The 26960-nt window shown below is 43.9% G+C and overlaps 1 protein-coding gene across 1 annotated transcript in view; it reads left to right on the top strand.

Moving 5' to 3' along the window:
• Positions 1 to 26960, top strand: part of clybl (citrate lyase beta like) — a 161134-nt gene that overhangs the window by 48188 nt on the left and 85986 nt on the right. The window contains exon 2 of the mRNA XM_029710741.1: positions 22523 to 22736. Coding sequence (XP_029566601.1) covers positions 22523 to 22736 — 214 coding nt within the window. The remainder of the gene's footprint in view (positions 1 to 22522; positions 22737 to 26960) is intronic.

Genomic DNA, 26960 nt, shown 5'->3' with positions numbered 1-26960 from the left:
TCCATTAGATTCAGAAATTCAGTCAGCTGAGAATTTTTTACCATGAATACAAATGTATCATGCAAGTCCTGGTTTGGTTGGCTGGGGGGTAGCAGGTCAAACGAGGACAAGGAGAGGGTCATTCGGACAACAACAAACTCCTGCGAGAATCAACCCCACTCCTCCCATCTCTGTCCTATGATCCTGCGTGGCTGGGGGATACGAAGGCATATAGGCCTGTTATTGCCTGACTTTAAGATGCGGTTTTACGAAGGTGAGCCCACAAGCAGCTTCCATAATGGTTCCTTTCACCTAAGCTGACCAGCATTACCAAGAGAAAAGAAAAGAGACCAGCACTAAAGCTGACTGGCTTGGAGAATGGACCTATGCCTTGGGCCTTTGTCTGTAGAGGGTTGGGTAATGGGCTCTGGCAGGAGGCTATCAACTTTTACATTTTTCACACCTTTAGTCATACATGGGGGGTGTTATTGACGTTTGACCTGTTTTTATTTCCTACCTATTCTTTGCCACTAATCAATCACAGCATCGATCCAATAATCAGAAGGGGGTGATGGGTAGAGAGGTCCCCTGTGTAGGAAGTGAAGGGTCCTGGGATAGGCCTTGGGCTAGCTTGTGCGGTGTTGTTCACGTGTGGAGTGTCAGTGTTGGCTAAGTGTCACTCAGTAAGATCTTTCTGTGACCTGAGACTTTTAATAATGCGTCTATCTGCAGTGTAGTTGTGTTTCCACAGGGAAAATAGCTTTAAATGTGCCTGTATCTTCATTGAATTTAGGCCTATTTGTCAGCATTTTAAATTTATGCAAAGCGCATCACTATTGATTCGTAGGAGTTAGAGCAGTAGCATACAAATTAGTGTGTGTGTGTGCCTACATACGTGTGTGTGTGTGTTTCAGGGGGCTTTAATATAATTTGGACAGCTTTAATAAGTACATGTCAAACAAATGCCTCTCCCTCCTCTGCGTGCCAGCCTGAATGTAAATGCTGTGTGTGTCTGCCCGAGGTGGGCATGCTTCAACTGTAAATTAAGCTTGGGCATCCATTTAAAATGGGCGACACGGTCCCTTGTTAAGATTATTTTCCTCTAACTATCGAGAAATTAAAAGGGGGTGTTATCCAAGAACACAAAGGCCCTTACAGAATCATAATTGGCAAAGAAAAGCAAAACTTTATAATTTTTTTGCCATTGGCTTGTCTCGACCTCCTTGGATATTAGCAGCCATTAGAAACCATGGAACTCTTACCAATATATATTTTCATAGCAAGTACATTTAAAAAAAAAGATATATATTATTTTTCAGCATGTCAGTTGCCATGGGGGTTAAATGGAAATTGTGTTTAGCGACACAAAGAGACACGAGATCAGACACAGGACGGAGCCCCCCGGAACAAAAGCGCAATCCGCGGGAATGGAACCCGGAGCAGTCAGAGTTGTTTGGGTTCTGGTTGTTGGTGAGAACCGGTGCCACTGCATCAGTCCCCCTTTTCCCTTGCCAAGACCTTAGCCAGGGAGAAAGAGATATGGGGAGGGGGAGGCAAAACAAGCAAAAAAAGAGTCTAGAGAGAGTGTTGGACTGATTTAGTCCACTCCCTCCGGTTTAGGCCCAGTCGACAGACACAGACAGACAGACAGTATGTCCTTGTGGGTTTAAGCTATTCAATCCGGGGGAGACACTACTTCTTGTGTATATTTTTTAATTCTTTCACCATGTCACTCGGCTGTGAGGTGCCATTGTCCTCCCAGCTCTCTCCCTTCTTTCTTCCTGCTCCCTCCACCGCGATGAGTCGTGTCATCCCCTCACGGTCAGCACTTTTGTTTGCCTTTGTCTTTTGGGCCCTATTTCAGAAGTCTCTCTCTCTTTTATCTTCCTCTCCACCTTTCACGCATAGGGGAACAGTTGTGGGCCTGTTGCGGGGCTGTTCCAGTGGATTTCCACCAGTGGGGTGTCCTTTCATTAGTTTAAATTTGCTACAATGGGGGCTCCCAAGGCCTGAATGGCTGTCGCAGTGTGCACGCTCTCACTCTTAGAGAGAGGGCTTTATTTTGTTTTCCTGGAGTCAATAAAAATACTAAGTTGAAAAGTTAACTCCTCCTCCCCCTGCCCGCTTTTCTCCCCATCCAACGTCTTGTTTTGGGCCTATTTTGTATATTTTACCCCTGCTTCAATTATCTATAAATGATAGAACAATGGAATTTCATTTTTTTTCTCTTTTAATAGGTATCTCAAATTTTTACGGAAATAAATGCAAGAAATACGATGCCATGCAATATAGTAATTAGGGATGCACCGATATGACATTTACCTATATCCGATATTTCCCTTGCCAATCCCCCCCCCCCCCCCCCCCCCCCCCCCCCCCCCCCCCCCCGATATCGATAACCGATATTTACAATTTTTGCAGCCTTTTAAGTATTCTAGTACAGTTAAATAGTTGAAACACACACACACACACACACACACACACACACACACACACACACACACACACACACACACAGACCAAAAAGTTATTTTGTTGGCATTTACGTGTCCCCATTACCAGTAAAACATAACCAAAACGTATTTCTTTCACTTACTTGTTGTGCTGTTTCTTTGTTCATTTGTTCAATCTCAACCAGGATTTTATCATACATGTCAAGCGGTGAAGTTTCAGCTCCGTGGCCTCTCTTTGTTGGTGTGCACTGTTACTGTGTCCGTTTCCATTTTGTCCAGCTGTGTCTAACATTTCACGTAAACCCTGTTTTTTTGTCTGCATCGAAGTAGTGGTTCTTGTACCTAGCATCGAGCATGGTGGCGACACTGTAAAGAGGCTCAGAGAGAATGCCACCGAATCACTTGTTCACGGCCTCTTGTAGAGTACTTTTGCAAGTTTTAACCCCACGGTCTGTGTCGGCAGTTTTGTTCAGCAGGAGTTTCAATGCCATGACAGAGGGTATCACGTCTGCTGCAGACACAGTCGATGAGCTTATTTCTCGAGTCAGTTGTTCGAATGGAGCTACGAGTGTGTTCATGTTTCCAAGTTTCAAACATGTTCTCAAATGCCGTCATTGAAATGGCAGCAGCAGTATGAGAACCAGCACATTCTTGAGCATACAATACGGCTTTCCTCAGTACGAAATCCTCGTTGACCCACTGTGCTGTCAGACTCAGCATGCTCATGGGGCTGACATCGCTGGTCCAAATGTCAGTTGTGAAGCTAATAGCAGTGATGTCCATAGCAAGTAGCTCATGAATGTGCGTTCCAACAATACTGTGTAACTCCATTAGGGCAACATCTGAAAAATAGCGCCTACTTGGTGTGTACAGGGGCTCGAGGTGCTCGACCAGTCGGCGAAAGCCAACATCATCCATGACAGAGAACGGTTGATTGTCAAAGGCAATGAATGCCATTAGTTATCTCGCTGAAATTTTCTTACTCTTTCAAATGACTGCTCGACTTGAACTTGTTTAGTTGTTGGAAGTGTGCGCTTAGTATTTTTCTGCTTTTGTTCGGTGTAGCGCTGTATTTTTCATGGCATCATTACGGAGTTATGCAGATGTTGGCATTTTTTGCGAATATCGGCCGATTCTGATATGCTTACCGATATATTGTGCACCGTAATAATAATTATATCAAGCATACTACTTTAGACCAATGATAGCCTATTGGTCCACATTTGTTTGTGAAGACATTTGTTGCTATGACCCTGATCCATTGCCAAATGACCCCTACTGGTGTCTCCCTCCCTCCCGCTCTCCCTCCCTCCCGCTCTCCCTCCCCGTCTTTCCCTTTTTCTCCCTCCGTCCCTGTCTTTCTCTTTTCCCCACTTGCTTGCTCCCTGTCTTCCACATGTTTTCCCTTTATCTCTGCCCTGTGCCTCAGATATAGATGTCTCCCCTGGTCCAACAGTGGAGCAGAATTTAGGCCTCTGTCCCTGTGTGGATGGATGAAGAGGTCAAGGCAAGAGAATACGATGGCTGTGTGTCGTCTGTATGGGGACTATTGCGTACAGATTGTGAAGCGGGGAGAAAAGGCAGGGACACTTGTTGAGGGATTACAGTGGAGAGAGAAGGCATCGACCAGTGAAGATAACCACCATGACACCTTGACAATCTTCCTTGTGCAGATTAAGGCATACAACTCCATCGTAATGAGACTAAGCTGGGAGAGAAGGGAGGGGGAGAGGTGTGACAATTACACAGTGTGGGTATTGATAATGGCGAGGGGGATATGGCTGAGGGAGAGGGGGACACAAGGAAGTACGGGTGAGGGAGAGAACAAGGGGAATGGGTAAGGGTAGGAATTATGGTTAAGGGAGAGGGTCACAGGCGGTAGTTGGGCTAAAATGATTGGCCACCAGCTGCCCTGAGTTCAACCAGGGCCATTCTGTCCATTCTGCGAGACTAAATATTGCCATCCGCTGCAAAACTAGAATAGCCCCTGTAAGCAAAATGACGTTGAAAAGACATCTAAAATACATATTATCCAGACATTGAAGTAAGGTTCCATGTATGTATTTTTCCAGAGGTTGAAATCAGGGTCATTTTTGGTTCTGAATGAAAGTTGAAAATATGTATTTTGTATTTATTATAGATCCCCCATTAGCTGCTGCCAAGGCAGCAGCTACTCTTCCTGGGGTCCATCAGAGTTAAGGCAGTTGTACTATTTTAAAAACATTACTATACATTCACAACGGTTTTCATAACACATTAAGTGTGTGCCCTCAGGCCCCTACTCTACAACACTAAATCCATGTGTTCGTGTGTGTGTATGTTATCGTGTTTGTATGCATGTGTCTGTGCATGTGTTTGTGTTGCTTCACAGTCCCCACTGTTTCATAAGGTGTATTTTTATCAGTTTTTTTTTAAATCTAATTTTACTGCTTGCATGAGTTACTTTATGTGGTATAGAGTTCCATGTAGTATTGTGCACCTCCCATAGTCTGTTCTGGATTTGAGGACTGTGAAGAGACCTCTGGTGGCATGTCTTGTGGGTTATACATGGGTGTCTGAGCTGTCTGCCAGTAGTTCAAACAGACAGATTCAACATGTCAATACTTCTCACAAATGCAAGTAGAGATGAAATCAATCTCTCCTCCACTTTGAGCCAGGAGAGGTTGACATGCATATTATTAATATTAGCTCTCTGTGTACATCTAAGGGCCAGCCGTACTGCCCTGTTCTGAAACAATTGCAATTTTCCTAAGTCCCTCTTTGTGGCACCTGACCACACAACTGCACAGTCGTCCAGGTGCGAAAAAACTAGGGCCTGTAGAACCTGCCTTGTTGATAGTGCTGTTAAGAAGTCAAAACAGCGCTTCTCCCCATTTTAGCTACTGTTGTATCTATATGTTTTGACCATGACAGTTTACAATCCAGGGTTACTCCGAGCAGGTTAGTCACCTCCACTTACTCAATTTCCACATTATTCATTGCAAGTTTTAGTTGAGGTTTAGGGTTTAGTGAATGATTTGTCCCAAATACAATGCTTTTAGTTTTTGAAATATTTAGCACAAACTTATTCCTTTCCACACATTTTGAAATTAACTGCAGCTCTTTAAGTGTTGCAGTGATTTCAGTCGCTGTAGTAGCTGAAGTGTATTGTGTTGAGTCATCGGCATACATAGACACATACATAGGCTTTACTCAAAGCCAGTGGCATGTCGTTTAGTAAAGATAGAAAAATGTTACCCTGGGAAATTCCTTATTCTACCTAGATTATGTTGGGTAGGCTGTTAGACAGAACTCTATACCCACAATATAGCAGGGAGTGTAAAGCCATAACATATACATTTTTTCAGTGCTGTGCTTGTTGAATGTCCTTCCTATAAGCGTGCTGGAAGTCTGTTGTCAATTTGGTGTTATGTGGCAAAATTAGAAATTGTGTTTTTACATTGGATAAAAGTAGAAACTCAGAGCTAGAAAATGGTATATCATACACTACAGTTGAGGGACAATGGGAAAGTAATTCTGCTTTTAAAGTTAATTAACTTTAACCTCACTTTTGAGAAAATGGCCCTTGAATGTTTTGGTGCACCTACCGGAGAGCTCTTCTTTGTCTACACCCAGTCAGAATCGTTCACACGCTTTTAAGTGTTAGCCCCACCCAGCTCTTTAACTTCTTTGGGCTAGGGGGCAGTATTTTCACATCCGGATAAAAAACGTACCCGATTTAATCTGGTTACGACTCCTGCCCAGTAACTAGAATATGCATATAATTATTGGCTTCGGATAGAAAACACCCCAAAGTTTCTAAAACTGTTTGAATGGTGTCTGTGAGTATAACAGAACTCCTATGGCAGGCAAAAACCTGAGAAGATTTCAATCAGGAAGTGGCCTGTCTGACAAGGTGTTGTTGTTCTTGCTTCTGTTTATTGAAGAGTCAGGATCTTTAGCTGTAAGGAAGGAAGGAGACGCGTTTTGTCTCCTAGAGATGAACGTACTTTGGTGCGAAAAGTGCAAATCAATCCCAGAACAACAGCAAAGCACCCCAACACCATAACACCACCACCTCCATGCTTTACGGTGGGAAATGCATTATACAGCTCGTTGAGTGCTCTCTTAGTGCCAGCGTCGGTTTGCGGTGGTAAATAGTTGGCTACGAAAAATATATTTGTTAACTCTCTTGGTAGATAGTGTGTCTACAGCTTATTATGAGGTACTCTACCTCAGACGAGCAATACTGCGAGACTTCCTTAATATTAGACATCGCGCACCAGCTGTTATTGACAAAAATACAGACCACCACCCCTCATCGTACCAGACGTAGCAGTCTGTTCTGCCGATGCACGGAAAACCCAGCCAACTGTATATTATCCGTGTCGTCGTTCAGCCACGACTCGGTGAAACATCTGATATTTCCGTTTTTATGTCCTGTTGGTAGGATTGTCTCGAATGGAGCTCATCCAGTTTTTTCTCCATTGCATGATGGCAAATTGAACGGATAGTGGTGGCGGGTTACAAACTCACCAACGAATTCTCACAAGGCACTCTGATCTCCGCCTCAATGTACCTCTGTTTTTTTCTTCACGCGAATGACAGGGATTTGGGCCTGGTCTTGGAGAAACAGTATATCCTTTACGTTCGAATCGTTAAAGAAAACAACGCAGCCTTATAATGCTGTGATAGGATCCAGGAACCCAAATGATTTGGATGGATCCCATCCTCCTTATAATAGGAGCTTTGTTTCAAGAAGGTATCAAAATTGTCAAATGTTACACCCACAGAGCAGCAATAGTCTCGTATCCAGTTATGGAGGGCTGCAAGTCTGCTGAACCGTTCAATGTCACAATTTAGGGAGGGCAGAGGGACAGATATTTTGTGGCGTTTGGTTCACTACTTGACACCAACAATCAGTTCTTTAAAATCGATCTTCAGCTGTTCTGAGCTGCCCATTGAATCCCACATGAGCTATGATAGACACATTTTCCTGATGCTGGTTTAAAATATTTGGGAGCAGCTTATTGATGGCCTGTTCTCGTGCTCCTGGAAAGCACAACGTTTTTGCTCCAGGGACTGAGACATTTCTCACCATTTGAACTGCCAATTCAACGGCCGGAGAAAGGAATAGAGAAATCTGCCCATTCCCACCGCTCACACAATTCGTTGAGCCTATCACGGGCCCTCGAGAAGCAGGATAGCATATGCCCACTGCACCCGACGATAGGTCCAGACCTCCCATAGCAGGCAGTGCCCCGCCACATCCAGAGAGAGGGAAAGGAGCCGAACTCAATGACAAAGCCGCTGCTGGAGTCAGCATATTTGGAGTTAGCACCTCCGTCGCAGACACAGGCAGTCCCAGCAATGAAGGCGCAGGTAGATCAGACACCAGTGCAGCGAAGCTATTCCTTGTGCCAATCTGCTCTGAACCTCGCACAATCATTCCCGTCCGCTTAGCAGCATGCCACTGCCTTCGGTTTCCACAACTTGTGACATGGGACCAGCGCTGATAGGAACACTCCTCTTGCTGTTCTCTGTCTATTTCGCTACAGGATGAAGGAGGAGAAGTAGATGGAGACGACTTCCTTGGCAGGAAAGTTCCAGGTTGCACAGGCCATTCAGATATTGACAGATGACAAGGTGGGCAAACATCCATTAGGTCTGAGCGGAGTCCTGCCAATCTGCGTTTTCCCCATAAATTTGCACAGAATTAAGATTTTTTTGCTGAGCATAGCCACCTCATATCTAGAGTCCCCAGCAAACAATTGCCGCATTGGATCTCTGGATTGTCAATATTGTCCCGGACAAGAGTATAATAAACACAGATTCTACAGCGCTGGAAACGTTCGTAAGCTATTCCAGGTGAAGCGGGCTCCATCGCAACTAGCTGGCTAGCTGGTAGCAGGTGTTGACACAGGTTCCCGAGTTCTGAAGTTTTAGGCGTCGAGTTGGTGTCTCCCGACAGCAGTTTCGTGATGCTGGTGGTGGGGTCCTCCGTGGCTACAGGGAGCACTCCAGTCTGGATGTCTCTGCTTTGTACTGGGTCCTACTCACCTTCAGACCTCTCCAGCTTGACCCCAGGCCCTGCATCCTTTGCATCTACAGACTCTTATCACAATAACGTGCTGGGTTGAGGTTCCACTCTCCTCATCAACAGTGATTGATTGGTCATCTCTCCATGTATCGCTTTCCCCTGGCTTCACAAAGCTCCTATGGCCTCCAGTGAGATGTCCTTCACTGTAAATTGTTTAAAGCAGGTGTAACACCGTTACAACCAACAGTATTTTTCAGTTAAATCACTTTTCTGGCATCCTTCCTACCATTACACACAGGTGTTCGGAGCACGCTAGATAGTTAATTAGCCTAGGTGGTCGCCTCGTGTCTTCTATCTGTCTTCTGTAAAGCGCTGTATTCTGGATGTTGAAGATAAGTATTTTCAGGAAGTTGAAAGCAGGTTAATATTCAGTTCTAAATTAAAGTTGAAAATATGTAATTTATAAGCTTATATGTTTGGGCGAAATCAAGGCTGGTCCAGACCGGACAAAATCTGAACCAAATATAGATGTCTATGATTTGGTCTGGACCAGACCAAAAATCTATGTTCGTGGATGATCAGCTTGTCAAACATATACGGATTCAAACTTCTGATCATGACAATTTATATTTATTATTTATCTTAACTCCTGGACAGCAGTTGTGTGTAGCCTGATTATCCATTCCATATTGTCCATTTTACTTTGACCTGTCCTGTTTGTAGCATATGTTGTTTATTAAAATATTGGGCGCCATTTAGGTTAGGCTATTTGATCGGAGAAACCTGCATGATTTAAAAAGCGTCTCTAATTACATTGTCATATTTTATCTCCAGCCAGTCGCTACAGAAATGGCCATATACTCTTTCTACCATATACTATATCTGCAGCTGCATGATTTATGTTGGAGGATTTCTTTTGACAGAACGTTGGTGGAGCGTGGCAGTGACGACTCTCCAACAGCACCCTGGACAAGCAAAATATTTTGCACCCCTGCCTTTGACAAAGTGGGCACTGCTTATCACAGGGCGGCATCAGCGCTCACCTAAAATGCCCATATGCCACTGGTTGACAGAGATTCTCATTCTTTTTGGGCTGAATTATGTGAGGTTTTATGTGTTGTTGGAGGTGCGTCTGGGTCAGTTTAGCTCAGAAAATGCCACATTCTTCAATCTGCTGCAGTAGGCGCCTAATACTACCTAATGAGCGGGTTGGTCTTGAGTGCAACACACCACTGAGCCAGACCGTACTCTCTTATTATTAGAGCAAGAGAAGGATGTAAGAAAGGAGGATAAGAAAAAGGGAGAAGCAAAATAACTTTTAGTCTCCTCCGTCCGTCTTCATTTTGCCACTCGTGTCTTCAGAACTGAGGCTCGCTAAAAACACGCACTGAAACAGCTTCAAGCTGAGCCAGAGGCTGGCACGGGGATCATCTTATGGAAGAAGACAAATATTGATTCCTTTTGACCATTTTATTTCACACCCCTTCCGTCGCCTTCTTGGGCACCGCCGGCTTGTTTACTCTTCATACAATCAATTTGATTTCCTCCGCTTTCTCTTTTTATTAATTTGTATTTATTCCCTCCAAATATAATCGTAAACATTATTTCTGAAAGTCCATTGCATATTAAAGAGCTCCTGATTATAATGGTGAACGAAACACTGATCTTTAATTTTGTGCGTTTTAAATTTGTATCCTATGGTGGAGCTTTTGTGTTTTAGGTCTAGCTTGTAAGATATAGATAGTCAGTGGTTTGACACAGTTTACTAGTTTGTCAGAGAGCAGGATGAAGAGGTAGATGTCTGTATTGTAGTTACTCCATTGTCATGGCTGGAATGGTATTAATGAATGAATGAATGAATGAATGGAAGGTAAACACATCGAGCATTATTGATACATTTCAATTCACTCCATTCTAGCCATTACACCCCATTTAAGCCATCCTCCCTCCACCACCCTCTCAGGTAGATCAAGGATGAATGGTCAAGCTAAAGGCAGCTTGTTTGGATTCATACAATACAACTTTACAGTCCATAGTTACAGAGAACAACGGAAATGTGTCTTCTGCTTTCTTAATCTCAACCCTTCCACACACAGTTGAGAGTAGCAACGGGTCAGTCTGCAGTGCAGTGCCCCTGGATGGAGAGAGTGTTGTGGGGATAATGGCCATGCTCAAGGGCCCAGCGGTATTGGATTGTTGGGCTACCTACCCACCAAAAATCTATAAATATAGTACCCAACATCGGATTTGGACCAAAGTCCTTCCTGATAATGATTAAGACATGAGGAATCCCACACAAATCCCACCCCAACAGCCAGAACACAATATCTGTTCTCTATGTCTGACAAATAGTGTGAGTATTGTTTCTTTATACTTTGTAATGTATCCCCAGTTAATTTGGTGATCCTGTCCAGAGAAATTAGTCATTGAATTTGTTTACCTTATTTCCCCATTATACAGTGTGGTTAGACTACTAGATGGAGCTGTTCCTGCTGTACTGCCTCACCCTTTTATCCAGTCTGCTGGTCTCCTGTGCTTCTTACATGGATTTGCAACTTTGTAGAATTACCCTGTTAGCAAAGCTGTGGCTCAAGCGGTAACCCTTTTCCCTCAGGAAGCAAGTTTGATCTGCTACAGTGGCTAGCTACTATACATGGGAGACATGAACCCCCCCCCCCCCCTTCCCTTTCCTCCGCTCCACCAACCCTTCCGTCCCAGAGCCACTGGGCCTGGGTCCGCTAATGAGAAGCAGTCCCTTCCAGTAGCATATAAACCAGCTAACACACACTTACCTCTTATCTCAGACCAATAAAGCCGCTGCACAGCGGCCCCGGCTCCCAACACTTTACAGCCGCTAATGTTAGCCGCCCCGCCCCGTGTTATCATAACCTTTCATGTAAAAAAGAGAGGTAGGAGGAAAATAATTTGGTAATGTTGCAGCGCAGTACAGTACTTCAGGGACTGTTAAACGTATGAAACATATATCATGGTTTTAACGGTGGGAAAATGCCAACCAGATGTGCGATAGTGTAAATAAAAGGATCCAGATTGCTTATATGGTTGTAGCAATGGTGTATGCATGTGTTCAATGGTGTATGCAAATGGTTCAAGCGCTATTTTAGCTACTGTAATGTACCAATAATGTTTATGACAGCCTGTCTTTTACAAGAACATCATTTTGGAGTTTTTATGTGAATATTACATTGTTAATATTCACCACCAGTTCTGCCATTATGCCTATTCAATTGCTCTGCTTTTCTGGGCTGACAACACCAGATGAGTGTTGGAACAATACTTTAATAAAATAAATGATTTCAAAATAAGCTCATTCTTGTAAGCGGTGTTTGAGGGAAAAGGCAATTTTAAAGAGTTTCTCTTGTACTTTTGTATGCATTTTAGCCAGTAGTTCTGAAAGTAGCGCTCACGAGCCAAAAGTGTTCCCCAATAATTGCGTACTACGTCACATATGTGCAGAATGTGCACCACTTCCTTGTTCTCGCTCTGCTGTGTGTGCATATCTTGCTAGCTGTCACTCAAATAGGAAGGGGCTGAAGCTCATTGGCTTGAACTTGAATTGCTAGGGCCCTGGCCCACATGGGGGGAAATGGCACAGCACAGCTTCCAGAAAAAACGAAACTAGGGATGGCTAATTGAGATAAGACAGTAATTCTGCTCATAGATTATGCATGTATGAAATACACATTAACACATCCAGCCCAAAGCGGCAAGTTTAATAAATACTTAGTAGTCACCGGAGCATGTCTTTATGAGTTTGCTTACTGTTTCAATCACTGGTTTGTTAAAGCAGGTTGTTGTAGTAGGGTGTGAATGGTGGAACTTAGTTTTGCCCACCTTCCACCCATGGCAAATATCAGACTATTGTCAACTAGGCATATCACGATGTAAATGTATTGGTATTTTATACAACTACAGTATGTAATGTCCTTTCCACAGGTATTCTTTGCTTGAAAAAACTATCGAACAGTTGAACATGTAACATTAAACCCTCAATCATTTACCTCCCTGGCTGTGACTGTGACTAAGATACTCCCTCCACCTCTCAGACGGTTCTACATACATTTCTTGCCTCAACTCTGACGTTCTGATTTTGATGCATCTCATCTTATTCATTGAAATGTGTTTAATTGATGTGTTACTGTAATTCAGCTTTTAGCTGCCATACTACACATCAAAAGGCATAAATGGCTAGAAAACAATGACAGATCACTCTCCTAGGCTGATGTGTAAAGCCAATGGTAGGTCTTGGCAGTACTTTCCCTCATGTTGAACACAGCTGATGATGGTACTGTAAGAGTTTCCCAGCATATTTGTTGTTGTGGTGGAGAATGAAGTTCCTGTGGATTTGAGCAGACATACACAGGCTCTGAGGTGTAGCCAGTCCTCTTCTGGCTATGCCGGGTGGAGATTAAAGTAGTACATGGTAAAGATGTTCAAACGTTCATACATGACCAGTAGGGTCAAATAATAATAATCACAGTGGTTGTAGAGGGTGCAACAGGTCAGCACCTCAGGAGTAAATGTCAGTTTGCTTTTCATAGCCGAGCATTCAAAGTTCGAGACAGCAGGTGAGGTAGAGAGAGAAATGGCAGTTACGGGACAAGGTAGCACATCCGGTGAACAGGTCAGGGTTCCATAGCCTCAGGCAGAACAGTTGAAACTGGAGCAGCAGCACGACCAGGTGGACTGGGGACAGCAAGGAGTCATCAGGCCAGGTAGTCTTGAGGCATGGTCCCATGGCTCATGTCCTCTGGGAGGGGAGGGAGGGATAGATAATTAGAGGGAGCATACTTGAATTCACTCAGGACATTGGATAAGACATGAGAAATACTCCAGATATAACAGACTGACCCTAGCCCCCAACACAAACTATTGCAGCATACATTTACATTTACGTCATTTAGCAGACGCTCTTATCCAGAGCGACTTACAAATTGGTGCATTCACCTTATGATATCCAGTGGAACAACCACCTTTACAATAGTACATCTATATCTAGAGGCTGAGACAGGAGGGGTCGGGAGACACTGTGACCCTGCACTGTGACCAGGCAGGATATAACCCCACCTACTTTGCCAAAGCACAGCCCCCACACCACTAGAGGGATATCTTCAAACCACCAACTTACTACCCTGAGACAACGCTGAGTATAGCCCACGAAGATCTTTCCCACGGCACAAACTCGAGGCGGCGCCAACCCGGACAGGAAGATAACGTCAGTGACTCAACCTACTCAAGTGACGCACCCCTCCTAGGGATGGCATGGAAGAACACTCGTAAGTCAGTGACTCAGCCCCCGTAATATGGTCAGAGGCAGAGAATCCCAGTGAAGAGGGGAGCCGGCCAGGCAGAGACAGCGAGGGTGGTTCGTCGCTCCAGTGCCTTTCCGTTCACCTTCGCACCCCTGGGCCAGACTACACTCAATCATAGGACCTACTGAAGAGATGAGTCTTCAATAAAGATGTAAAGGTCGAGACCGAGTCTGCGTCTCTCACATGGATAAGCCGACCATTCCATAAAAATGGAGTTCTATAGGAGAAAACCCTGTCTCCAACTGTTTGCTTAGAAATTCTAGGGACAATAAGGAGGCCTGTGTCTTGTGACCGTAGCGTACGTGTAGGTATGTACGGCAGGACCAAATCGGAGAGATGGGTAGGAGCAAGCCCATGCAATGCTTTGTAGGTTAGCAGTAAAACCTTGAAATCAGCCAGAGCCTTAACAGGAAACCAGTGTAGTAGAGAGGCTAGCACTGGAGTAATATGATCACATTCTTGGATTCTAGTCAAGATTCTATCAGCCGTGTTTAGCACTAAGGGAAGTTTATTTAGTGCTTTATCCAGGTAGCCGGAAAGTAGAGCATTGTAGTAGTCTAGTCTAGAAGTGATAAAGCATTGGTTACCTTTTTCTGCCACATTGTTTTGACAAAGTTTCAGATTTTTGTAATGTTACAAAGATGGAAGAAAGCTGTCCTTGAAATATTCTTGATATGTTCGTCAAAAGATAGATCAGGGTCCAGAGTAACACCAATGTCCTTCACTGATATATTTGTGACGACTGTACAACCATCAAGATTAATTGTCAGATCCAACAGAAGATATCTTTGTTTCTTGGGACCTAGAACCAGCATCTCTGTTTAGTCTGAGATTAAAAGTAAAACATTTGCCACCATCCACTTCCTTATGTCTGAAACACAGGCTTCCAGGGAGGGCAATTTTGAGGCTTCACCATGTTTCATCGAAATGTACAGCTGTGTATCGTCCGCATAGCAGAGAAAGTTAACATTGTTACCGAATGACATCCCCAAGAGGTAAAATATATAGTGAAAACAATAGTGGTCCTAAAACGGAACCTTGAGGAACACCGAAACTTACAATTGATTTGTCAGAGGTTAAACCATCCACAGAGACAAACTGATATCTTTCCGACAGATAAGATCTAAACCAGGCCAGAACTTGTCTGTGGGTTTCCAATCTCCCCAAATGAGGGTTTCCAATCGCCCCAAAAGAATGTGGTGATCGATGGTGTCAAAAGCACTAGCACTAAGGTCTAGGAGCACGAGTACACCTTCACGAGTGCAGTTTCAGTCCTATGATGGGGTCTAAAACAAGACTGAAGTGGTTCATATACATTGTCTTCATGAAGGCAGTTAGTTGCAGCGCAACAGATTTTTGAAAATGTTTTGAGAGGAATAGAAGATTCGATATAGGCTGATTTGTTAAAAAAAATTATCTGGGTCAGGCTTTGGCTTTTTCAAGAGAGGCTTTATTACTGCCACTTTTAGTGAGTTTGGTATACATCCGGTGGATAGGGAGCCGTTTATTATGTTCAACAAAGGAGGGCCAAGCACAGGAAGCAGCTCTTTCAGTAGTTTAGTTGGAATGTGTCAAGGGATATAGGATTAAAAAACGTGTGTGTCTCCCTTGAGCCTAGGTTCTGGCAGTGTTGTGCAGACTCAAGACAACTGAGCTTTGGAGAAAAATGGAGATTCAAAGAGGAGTCCGTAATTTTCTTTCTAATGTTCATGATATTTTCGTCAAAGAAGTTCATGAATTTATCACTGCTGAAGTGAAAGCCATCTTCTCTTGGGGAATGCTGCTTTTTAGTTAGCTTTGCGACAGTATCAAAAATAAATGTTGGATTGTTCTTATTCTCCTCAATTAAGTTTGAAAAATAGGATGATCGAGCAGCAGTGAGGGCTCTTCGATATTACACTGTACTGTCTTTCCAAGCTAGTGTGAAGACTTCCAGTTTCGAGGAGCGCCATTTCCGTTCCAATTTTCTGGAAGCTTGCTTCAGGGCTCGGGTATTTTCTGTATACCGGGGAGCTAGTTTATTTTGGCCAATGTCATAACGTCCATGGGTAGGTGGAGGGAGTCTGGAAGAGCATCTAGGAATTTTTAGTTTGTACGAGAATTTATAGCGAGGCTTTTGATGATCCTTGATTGGGGTCTAAGCAGATTATTTGAGCAATTGCAAATGTAATAAGATGGTGGTCCAAGATTATGAGGAAAAACATTAAGATCCACAATTTTTATTCCACGAGACAAAACTAGATCCAGAGTATGACTGTGGCAGTGAGTAGGTCCGGAAACATGTTGGACAAAATTCACTGAGTCGATGATGGCACCGAAAGCCTTTTGGTGTGGGTCTGTGGACTTTTCCATGTGAATATTGTCTGCCATGACTACAAGGTCTGATAGGAATTCAGGGAACTCAGTGAGGAACGCTGTATATACGGACCAGAAGGCTTGTTAACTTCTTGGGGCTATGTGGGACGTTAGCGTGCCACCCGTGGCGCACCCTATCAACAGCAGGTGCATTTCAAGAGCGGCAAATTTGAAACCAAATAAATGTCAAAATTCAAATTTCTCAAACATACAACTAACTTACAGCCTTTGAAAGATAAACATCTTCTTAATCTAACCACGTTGTCCGATTTCAAAAAGGTTTTACGGGGAAAGCATAAAGTTAGGTTATGTTAGGAGAGTACATTGATAATAGCTGTGTGTAATGCATTGTCAATTCAAAGACAGGCGTCACCAAAACCATAAAATCAGCTAAAATTATGCACTAACCTTTTACAATCTCCATCAGATGACACTCCTAGGACATTATGTTAGACAATGCATGCATTTTTAGTTCTATTCAGGAAATCTTTTCCCTCCAATACCGGCAGTCAAGTCATGACAACAAAATAATTAATTAATATTAGAAAACATTGGTAAAATATTATATTGTCATTCAAAGAATTATAGATTTACATCTCTTGAACGCAATGGACTTGCCAGATTTAAAATTAACCTTACTGGGAAATCACACTTTGCAATAATCTGAGGACTGCGCCCAGAAAAATACGCATTGCGATACAGACTAACCGCCATGTTGGAGAGATCTAAAATACGAAAATACTATGTAAATAATCCATTACCTTTTGATTCTCTTCATCAGATGTCACTTCCAAAGAATCCCAGGTCCATAACGAATGTAGTTTTGTTCAAAAAAGCTCATCATTTATGTCCAAAAACCTCCGTGTTGTTAGCACATGATCTAAGCCAGCCGGACTTCACTTCACATCACGAACGGAAAAAATATATTTACGTTCGTTCAAACATGTCAAACGTTGTATCGCATAAATCATTAGGGCCTTTTTTAACCAGAACATGAATAAAATTCAAGGCGGACCATTGGGTTCTCTTTTAAAACGTTTCGGAATGAGAGGTACCCACCATCAACTCGCGCGCAAGGTGTCTAATGGGCCATCACCGTTCCAAGGCTCTTCTTCAGTCAGATCTCACTGTAGAAGACTCAAAACACTTTGTAAAGGCTGGGGACATCTTGTGGAAGCAATAGGAAGTGCCAAAACATTCCTCACCCCCTTTGTTTTTCAATGGTATAGGCTTAAAGCCAATTCAACACATCAGGTATCCACTTCCTGTCAGAATCTGTCTCAGGGTTTTGCCTGCCAAATGAGTTCTGTTATACTCACAGACACCATTCAAACAGTTTTTGAAACTTTAGGGTGTTTTCTATCCATATATAATAAGTATATGCATATTGTACTTACTGGGTAGGATTAGTAACCAGATTAAATCGGGTACATTTTTTTTATCCAGCCGTGAAAATACTGCCCCCTATACCCTAACAGGTTAACAGTAGCTATAAAAAGTGATTGAGTAGGCAGCATAGATTTCATGACTAGAAGCTCAAAAGACGGTAACGCATAAATTTTGAGGGGGGGGGGGTAAATTGAAATTTGCTATCTTAAATGTTAGCAACACCTCTGACCTTTGGTATGCGCGGGGGATATGGTCACTAGTGTAAACGGTCATTCTTTAAAAGTAATATCCTCACCACCTTAAATAAGCATGCCCCTTTCAAAAAATGTAGAACTAAGAGCAGATATAGCCCTTGGTTCACTCCAGACCTGACTGCCCTCGACCAGCACAAAAACATCCTGTGGTGGACTGCGCATTCATCAAATAGTCCCCGCGATATGCAACTTTTCAGGGCAGTCAGGAACCAATAATGCAGTCAGTTAGGAAAGCAAAGGCTAGCTTTTTTTCATCCTGTAGCTCTAACACCAAGTTTTGGGACACTGTAAAGTCCATGGAGAATAAGAGCACCTCCTCCCAGTTGCCCACTGCACTAAGGCTAGGTAATACTGTCACCACCGATAAATCGAGAATTAAAAAAAAAAAATCTCTATGGCTGGCCATGCTTTCCTCCTGGCTACCCCAACCCCGGCCAACTGCTCCGCACCCCCCGCAGCTACCTGCCCAAGCCTCCCCAGCTTCTCCTTCACCCAAATCCAGATATCAGATGTTCTGAAAGAGCTGCGAAACCTGGACCCGTACAAATCAGCTGGGCTAGACAATCTGGACCCTCTCTTTCTAAAATGATCTGCCGCCATTGTTGCAACCCCTATTACCAGTCTGTTCAACCTCTTTTGTATCGTCTGAGATCCCTAAAGATAGGAAAGCTGCCGCGGTCATCCCCCCTCTTCAAAGGGGGTGACACTCTAGACCCAAACTGTTATAGACCTATATCCATCCTGCTCTGCCTTTCTAAAGTCTTCGAAAGCCAAGTTAATAAACAGATCACTGACCATTTCGAATCCCACCATACCTTCTCCGCTGTGCAATCCGGTTTCCGAGCTGGTCACGGGTGCACCTCAGCCATGCTCAAGGTACTAAATGATATCATAACCGCCATCGATAAAAGACAGTACTGTGCAGCCATCTTCATCGACCTGGCCAAGGCTTTCGACTCTGTCAATCACCGTATTCTTATCGGCAGACTCAACAGCCTTGGTTTCTCAAATGACTGACTAGCCTGGTTCACCAACTACTTCTCAGACAGAGTTCAGTGTGTCAAATTGAAGGGCCTGTTGTCCAGACCTCTGGCAGTCTCTATGGGGGTACCACGGGGTTTAATTCACGGGCCGACTCTTTTCTCTGTATATATCAACGATGTCGCTCTTGCTGCGGGTGATTCCCTGATCCACCTCTACGCAGACACCTTTCTGTATACATCTGGCACTTCTTTGGATACTGTGTTAACAAACCTTCGGCAATGTCATTTACAAAATAGCCTCCAACACTCTACTTGGAAAACTGGATGCTGTCTATCACAGTGCCATCCGTTTTGTCACCAAAGCCCCATATACCACCCACCACTGCGACTTGTATGCTCTAGTCGGCTGGTCCTCGCTACATATTCATCGCCAGAGCCACTGGCTCCAGGTCATCTGTATAAGTCTATGGTAGGTAAAGCTCCGCCTTATCTCAGCTCACTGGTCACGATAACAACACCCACCCATAGCACGCGCTCCAGCAGGTATATCTCACTGGTCATCCCCAAAGCCAACACCTCCTTTGGCCGCCTTTCCTTCCAGTTCTCTGCTGCCAATGACTGGAACAAATTGCAAAAATCGCTGAAGCTGGAGACTTACATTTCCCCCACTAACTTTAAACAGCTAACCAATCGCTGCAGCAGTACATAGCCCATCTGTAAATAGCCCATCCTGCCCAATCTGCCTACCTCATCCCCATATTGTTTTTATTTACTTTTCTGCTGTGTGAGGGGATTGTGTGAGGGGATTTATACTACTATCTGTACTTATTGATGGCACAGACGCTGTTTCATCCTTTCCTACACTTAAATTATCCTTGCCTAACGATTGTGTCTGAAGCTGGGCTTGCAGCATGGCTATCCTCACCATAAGGCAATAGTTTTCCTGTTTTCCTTTTCCTGAGTACAGCGACTGCAATTAGATGGCATGTGTTAATGTTACTAGTTAGCTTCGGCTGGTGGAGCTCCTGTGGAACCATGTCCGGATAAAGTGTCCGTGGTGAAAAAGTTTAATGAAAAAAGTTGACAGAGGGGAAAAATACAAATATTATATGGTTATTAAAAATTGGAATGTAAAAAACGTGAAGTTGGCAGGTAGCAAGAAAGTTGGAACAAACCGCACAGCATCACAAATACAACACTTCAGTTAGCTTAGGGTATACAGATTTGTTTGATCTTCATTTCAGCCAGTTTTCTACAGCAGGAAAATAATCCTGCAGCAACAGGAAATGTGAATTGTTTTGTGGATTATAATTAATGGATATTTTTGTAGGAATTGAAACATTTCTGCATTGCAGGACAGTTTCTTGCAATAGAGTGATCAAATTAAGTTCCTACATCTGTATGCTTTAACCTGCTATTGCGCACTCAGGCACAGGTGTGCCATACTGTACTATTGATCAAGCACCCGCTGCATTGAAACCATTAGGCTAATTCACACTGTCTAAACTCTGAGCTGAGGGTAACTAACACTGGTCTTCCCAGTGCACCTCCCGCTTTCTTCCACAGCTTGGGCTAAAAAGGGTTTGCTTTATGATCGGACCATCAAATAAAGCAAACCTTGTTTAAATGGCTCTCCTGTGAAATCGTGACTTGCGACATACGTCTAGTTTCCTGAAACGGGTCACATATCTATCACACTGACCTCACCTTTCCCCTTTTTCCTCTTGCAGTCACCAGGTTACTGCGAAGGCAGCCTCTCTGCACTGAGCTAAAAGGGGGGAAGAGAGAGTGAACAATAGAAAGAAGAAAAGGGAGAGATTTGAGAAATGCTGAGTGTGGTGTCTGACCTCTGTGTCAGCTGATCTGGTCTCCCACTCCTCTTCTGTCTCTGGTGACTCCACATAAAAGGCCCCCTTCTCTATCCCTCTCTTTCTTCTCTCCTCTCACTTTTCTCTCCCTCCTCCTTTTCTCTCTGCTCTTTCCCCCTCTCTGTAGTTTTTTACATTTTTTATGAAATCTATTCCTTAATTACCGCCAACATCTTCTGGTAAGCGTCCCTCACTTACATTATAATTGATTTGCCTTTCAAGTGGGCACTTAAAATGTCTCTTTAACTATTCACCCCAGAGCGGTCTGTGCTGAATGGAGAGGACTTCATTTGGGTCTCAACAACCACCACCCTCCATCCCTCAACCCTCTTCTGACCTCTACCTCCCTCCTCCATCCCCCACACCCTCTTTATTTTTCATTCTAATTTAGCTTTTTTTCTTCTCCTTCATCAATATGGCCCTGTAGCTTTTTGTCCCCCAAAGTGACATCCAGCAAGACCCTCCCTCTTTACCTCTGTTCCCTCCAATCCACATGACTAACACAGGCTTGCTTCTTTTGCATATTCCTTCTGCCCTCTAGCCTTTAGTCCTTTGTGAGATGTTGTTACTTACCAAATCTAAACACTCTAGCGTTCGAGGAGACCCCCACAGAGAGCCTTACTGTATGTGTACCTGAGACCCACTAAAGAGAGAACTAAAACCACCTGAATTGGCTTTATTTGCCCTGCTCTAGTTGCATCATCCCCCTGCTCCAGATTAGGCCCTCAAATTGATTCTGCAGGGCATTCATAAGCATGGTCGATGGGCTTAAGTGGCTATTAAAAGGACTTTAGCACCTTTAAGGAGAACAAAAGAGTAGAAAAGAGAAGGCTTCTGTCCCTCTTCCTTTTTACAAGGAGCACCATATCCCCCTCTTCTCTCCCTTTCTTCTCGCTTTCTATAAATATGATCCCTTGGAGAGGACCTTGGAGGTTTAGGGAGACTGCAGTGACAGCAGAGAGGCTGTTTCCTACTGTAATTAGATATATGTGATCCTAATCATTTAGGCCATTCATTAGGGCTAACAGTTTGAGCAGCCTGAGAGACTGAACAATAATTAAGACGTGACGAGTGTGTGCTGTGTGTCATAACTGTGATTATTGGTGTGTGACTGACTAAAAAGAGAGAGTGTGTGTGTGTTTACATGGTGTATGTGAGTGTGGATTTTGCGTGTGTTTTGCGTACATGTGTGTGGTTAAATGTGTGCTAATTTGTAGGCAGCGGAGCCTATCTAAACATTGGTAAATTTATGTGAGTGACTGCGTGTCTCTCCATAGGCTCTGTGGTGTTTGTATAGTCTCTTCTGTTTGCTAGAACCAGCCTCTGATTCTAGGACATTCTATGAAGATTTGCTGTGTTGTCCAAACTTTAGAGTACACACACACACTTGCGTGCGCACACACACACACACTGCCTTTTAATAAGTGTATTCAGCTGGATGTGCTAAGCCCTACTGGAGAGCATTTGCATATGTTTGTGATCTTGTCACTGGTAAAGGCTTTCAAAGCCCAGGTCAACACAGCTCATTCACTTGAATGGAGAACCAAAAGAAAAACAGCTAAGGTTTTCCAACGAGGGTTAGGAAAGGAAACCAGAACTTTCAGGAATGTCCCTTTCCAATTGTATGGGTCTTAATTCTGGGGCAAGATCATTGTCAATGGGGATTGAACACAAAATGACATCCACTTCTACAGTGTGTTGAAACATCCATGTACAGCAGTTATAACAGTACCTGGCATTTAATTGTTGGCCTACTGTGAGGTTATGTTTGTTTGACTTTGTTTTATAATTAGTGTTGCAGCATTCACTTGCGCTTTTGTGTGCATGTGGGTGGCGCGTGCATGTGTGTTTCTACATGTAGGCCTATACATTTATGACCCATTGTTTGACAGGGACACTCGGTGGTTCCTGTCTGTGGCTTTACCATGGTGTCATGGTGGATGTCGCAGCCATCACGTAGCTGGTACCAACCTGAGATATGTGCCGCGGCGCGCCGTGCTCTACTGCCCCGGCAATGACGAGAGGAAGCTGAGGAAACTGGCATCGCTGCGCGGCCTAGACTGTGCCGTACTGGACTGTGAGGATGGAGTAGCCCTCAGCAAGAAGGTACTGTTAGACACACATGGGTGTGCACACTCACACACAGGCATCTCTCTCTCTCACACACACACACACACACACACACACACACACACACACACACACACACTTGTACCTCGCATGACACACACACTTGCACAATCATCTCCAAGTGTGTGTCAGCTTCCGCCTTGGCTAAAATCTTAATTCCAGCTCACTCTCTCGGTCAGCCAGGTGCTGCCAGGCCTTAATCAGTGGTGAATGAGAAAATGACCTAAAAGAGATGCTTAAAACAAGCTAATTTCACCCCATTACAATACCACAAAGGCCTGAGCCGGCCCCCCTATCCCCTGCCTTTAAAACAAGGTGACCACATCCCACTGTCCCAACTGGGCAACCAGCAGGAAGCCAGCAGATGCAGCAGGTTAAAAGCATTCTTATCCTGCCCACACGGCTTCCCCATTGGCCCCGCCGGCCTCCCCTGCCCACCCCATGAAATCATGATTGGTTGGAGAAGAGAAGGGGTAAAGAGAAGGGGAAAAAGTTGAGACACACAGGTTTTTAAGTCATGATAATAAAGATGATTTGATATGGCTCAGACTGTTTCTGTCATATGAGAGTAAAAGACAAATAAAAAAGGAGAAGTGTGACTGACAGGCTAAACAGCTGTGAGCCTGTTAAGGATGTCAATGTTTAGAAACAACAAGCTTTATGTCTTTGTGTGGAGGAGAGGAATGTGGCATTGTGTACACACGCGCACACACACAGCCAACCATGGAAAAATAGTATTGTATTCCAAGAATCCCCTTCCTACTAATCCTATTACTGTCCCCCCTTCTGTTCTGGTGACGGCCTAACGCTCCACAACAGCGCTCCCGAGTCGGAGCAGGATTCAGTCAATTGTCACGACCATATGTTAGCTTAAAAACAATTCTGCCATAATGCGGAAAACCCTGTGATATATTATTTATTTGCTAGGTTAGTACTATGTTGAAATGAGTTAATAACTCTTTAATTAAAGGCACCTTTTTCTCCCCGGCTCCCTCTCTTCCACTTCCCACTCTCTCAGCTGCTTTGTGCATTGTGGCAATTGGAAATCCATGGGGGGTTTTGTTGTATACCTTCAGACAGGACGCTTTATTTTCCTACAGGGCTAAATTACACTTCTCGTGTGTGTGTGCATGCAGGCGTCCATTTTACACCGCCAATTAATGCTGCAGAACTGATAATGACATTCTGCCATTGAGTGCATTTATGATTTAGATATTTTTCCCTCTAATATTGTTTTAAAGAATCTATTAAATCTGTGAAAACGCTAAGTGGTGAGCGAAGGAAGACCGCAGAAGACATATTGTCACAATAATCACCTTTGAGAATCAACCAAGCTCACCGCTAACCTATTATTGTGTAACATCGTTACACCAGAGAGCTAAGCTATCCGGCCTTCCTGTTTGTCTCTCTGTCGACGTTGTTAGCTACAGTCGCTATGCTCGCCGCTAACCCTCGCTGCGATTACCTTCACCATGACAACGGCACAGCGGGCCTGTCGCCGTGCCAACCGATGCCAGGCCCCCACGCTGCCCCTGTTCTTGCCCGACTGACAGACGGAGTGAAAGAGAGCTGCCCAGAGCCTGCTAACTGCTACCCTGAGAGGAGAGGAACGGAGAGGAGGGGGACAAGAGCAAAAGGCTAGAGAGAAGGAGAGGAGGAGGAGGGAAATAGTGGGGGGAAGACAAGGCTGACCACACTAACACTATTACGCATATCATCATATCTGTAAGATCAGTGGGAAGGAGGAGAAGAGGGGAATGAGGTGGAGGAGGGCAAGCTGAAACCCTGTAGTGGAGCTGACGGCTACACCTGTCTCTTTCATCCCCCCCTTCGTACCTTCTCTTCGTACCCTATAGGCTGGCGTTCCTCCTGACGTCTCGCTTTCCCCTGTTGACCTCCTATCTCCTTCACGTCTCCATCCCTCCCTCCTGACTCCCCTCCGTTGAGATTTTCTGTGTAATCCCTGGAAGTTTGGAACTAATGAACTAACTGCTGAGCCTCTGAAACGGAGCCTGGTCCAAAACTATACTGTACTTCACACTCCATTTCCTTCGCCAGATGGTAGGGTGGTGTGGCTGCGCCGGAAGGGAGCAAACACACACACACACACACACACCAAGGCAGGCAGGCAGGCAGGCAGGCAGGCACATGCTCTTACATGAGCACGGATGCACAGACAGACACACACACACACACACAGGGCTTTGGCCGGCAGGGAGTACCTCTCTCACTGGAATGTGAAAGTGGAGGGATGTTGTTTTCCTTGCCCATTTTGATGGGTTAGAAAAAGACTAACTCTGAGATATAAAATCGCCCTGGTTTCATTAGCTTAAAACAAGGCTGTAGGCTATTGGCACAGACCAGGGGTGAGGATGTCTTTGGTTAGGTTTTGGTGTGTGTGTGTCTGTCTTTCGATGTCATCTGATCCACTCTCCTGTAGGTGGTGGTAGTGACTGCCACATAACACAAACATGGTGACCAGCGCTCTTCCTCTGAAATGCTCATACATCCTCTCTCTCTCTCTCTCTCTCTCTCTCTCTCTCTTAGTTCCTTTTTGATTTGTTAAGAAAAGTGTTTGAACAAAAAGTTGTTTTATAGTCAATGCATCTTGTCATCCAAATGTTACTCTTCTTAATACTTATTATTGTCCACCATAATTATTTAGTAATGTCATCCATGTGAATATGGAAAACACATAGTGAAAGACAGATTTGGGATTTATACAGTGCATTCGGAAAGTATTCAGACCCCTTCCCTTTTTCCACAACTTGTTACATTAGACTTACGTTAGATTATAAATGGATTATATAAAAACATTTCCTCATCAATCTACACACAATACCCCATAATGACAAAGCGGAAACATGTTTTTAGACATTTTTGCAAATATATATAAAAAAAAAAATAGAGCTTATATAACAATGCATCTTAGACCCTTTTATAAGCATCTGAGATATTAGGATACAAAACCTAAGTTGTTGACCAATAGTATTTCTGTAAAGTTAACCTCCAATCAGATATCAGACCTACATGATGTAACCGCTGCTTCTCAGAGGCGTGACAATGGGGGTTGTCAAGACTAACACAGAGAATGCTGAATTCAAATAAAATAAAATAACATTTTATTGGCCACATACACTTGTTTAGCAGATGTTATTGCGGGTGTTGCGAAATGTTTGTCTTTCTAGCACCTAAAACAACACAGGGTAAATTCTTGTATACAGTTGATAAGAAGAGTCAATTCGGGGCTGACCTACACAGGCATCTGGAACTGTAGAGAGCTACTGTTGTTGTATTGTGTGTGTGTGTGTGTGTGGGCAAACGTGATTATGAGTATGTGCATGGAGATGTGTGTGTGTGTGTGTGTGTGTGTGTGTGTGTGTGTGTGTGTGTGTGTGTGTGTGTGTGTATGAAGCCAAACGTGTGTGTGTGTGTGTGTGCCACGAGTCATCCTGTACATTGTATTTTTTTTTCTCAAGCCAGGCATTTTATGTCTTGTTGTGACGACCCGCAATGCCATTTAAAATGAGCTCAGGTGAAGGACAGCCTGCCTTTGTGCATGTATGTACAGTGCTTTCAAAGTATTCAGACCCCTTGACTTTTTTCCACATTTTGTTACGTTACAGCCTTATTCTAAAATGGATAAAAAAGAATAATCCTCAGCAATCTACACACAACATCCCATAATGACAGTGAAAACAGGTTTTTAGACATATTTGCAAATGTATTAAAAATAAAATATTCAGACCCTTTGCTATGAGACTTGAAATTGGAGTCCATCTGTGGTAAATTCAGTTGATTGGACAGGATTTGGAAAGGCACACACCTATCTATATAAGGTTCCACAGTTGACAGTGCATGTCAGAGCAAATACCAAGCCATGAGGTTGAAGGAATTGTCCATAGAGCTCCGAGACAGGATTGTGTCCAGGCACAGATCTGGGGAAGGATACCAAAAACGTTTTGCAGCATTGAAGGTCCCCAAGAACACATTGGCCTCCATCATTCTTAAATGGAAGAAGTTTGGAACCACCAAGACCCTTCCTAAAGCTGGCCTCCCGGCCAAACTGAGCAATAGGGGGAGAAGGGCCTTGGTCAAGGAGGTGACCAAGAACCTGATGGTCACTCTGACAGAGCTCCAGACTCTGACCATGAGAAACAAGATTCTCTGGTCTGATGAAACCAAGATTCAACTTTTTGG

The sequence above is a fragment of the Salmo trutta genome, chromosome 24, assembly GCF_901001165.1.
Source record: "Salmo trutta chromosome 24, fSalTru1.1, whole genome shotgun sequence".
In the NCBI taxonomy this organism is placed as follows: domain Eukaryota; kingdom Metazoa; phylum Chordata; class Actinopteri; order Salmoniformes; family Salmonidae; genus Salmo; species Salmo trutta.
Note: the sequence above shows the minus strand (reverse complement) of the source record. Positions and strands in the feature narration are given on the sequence as shown.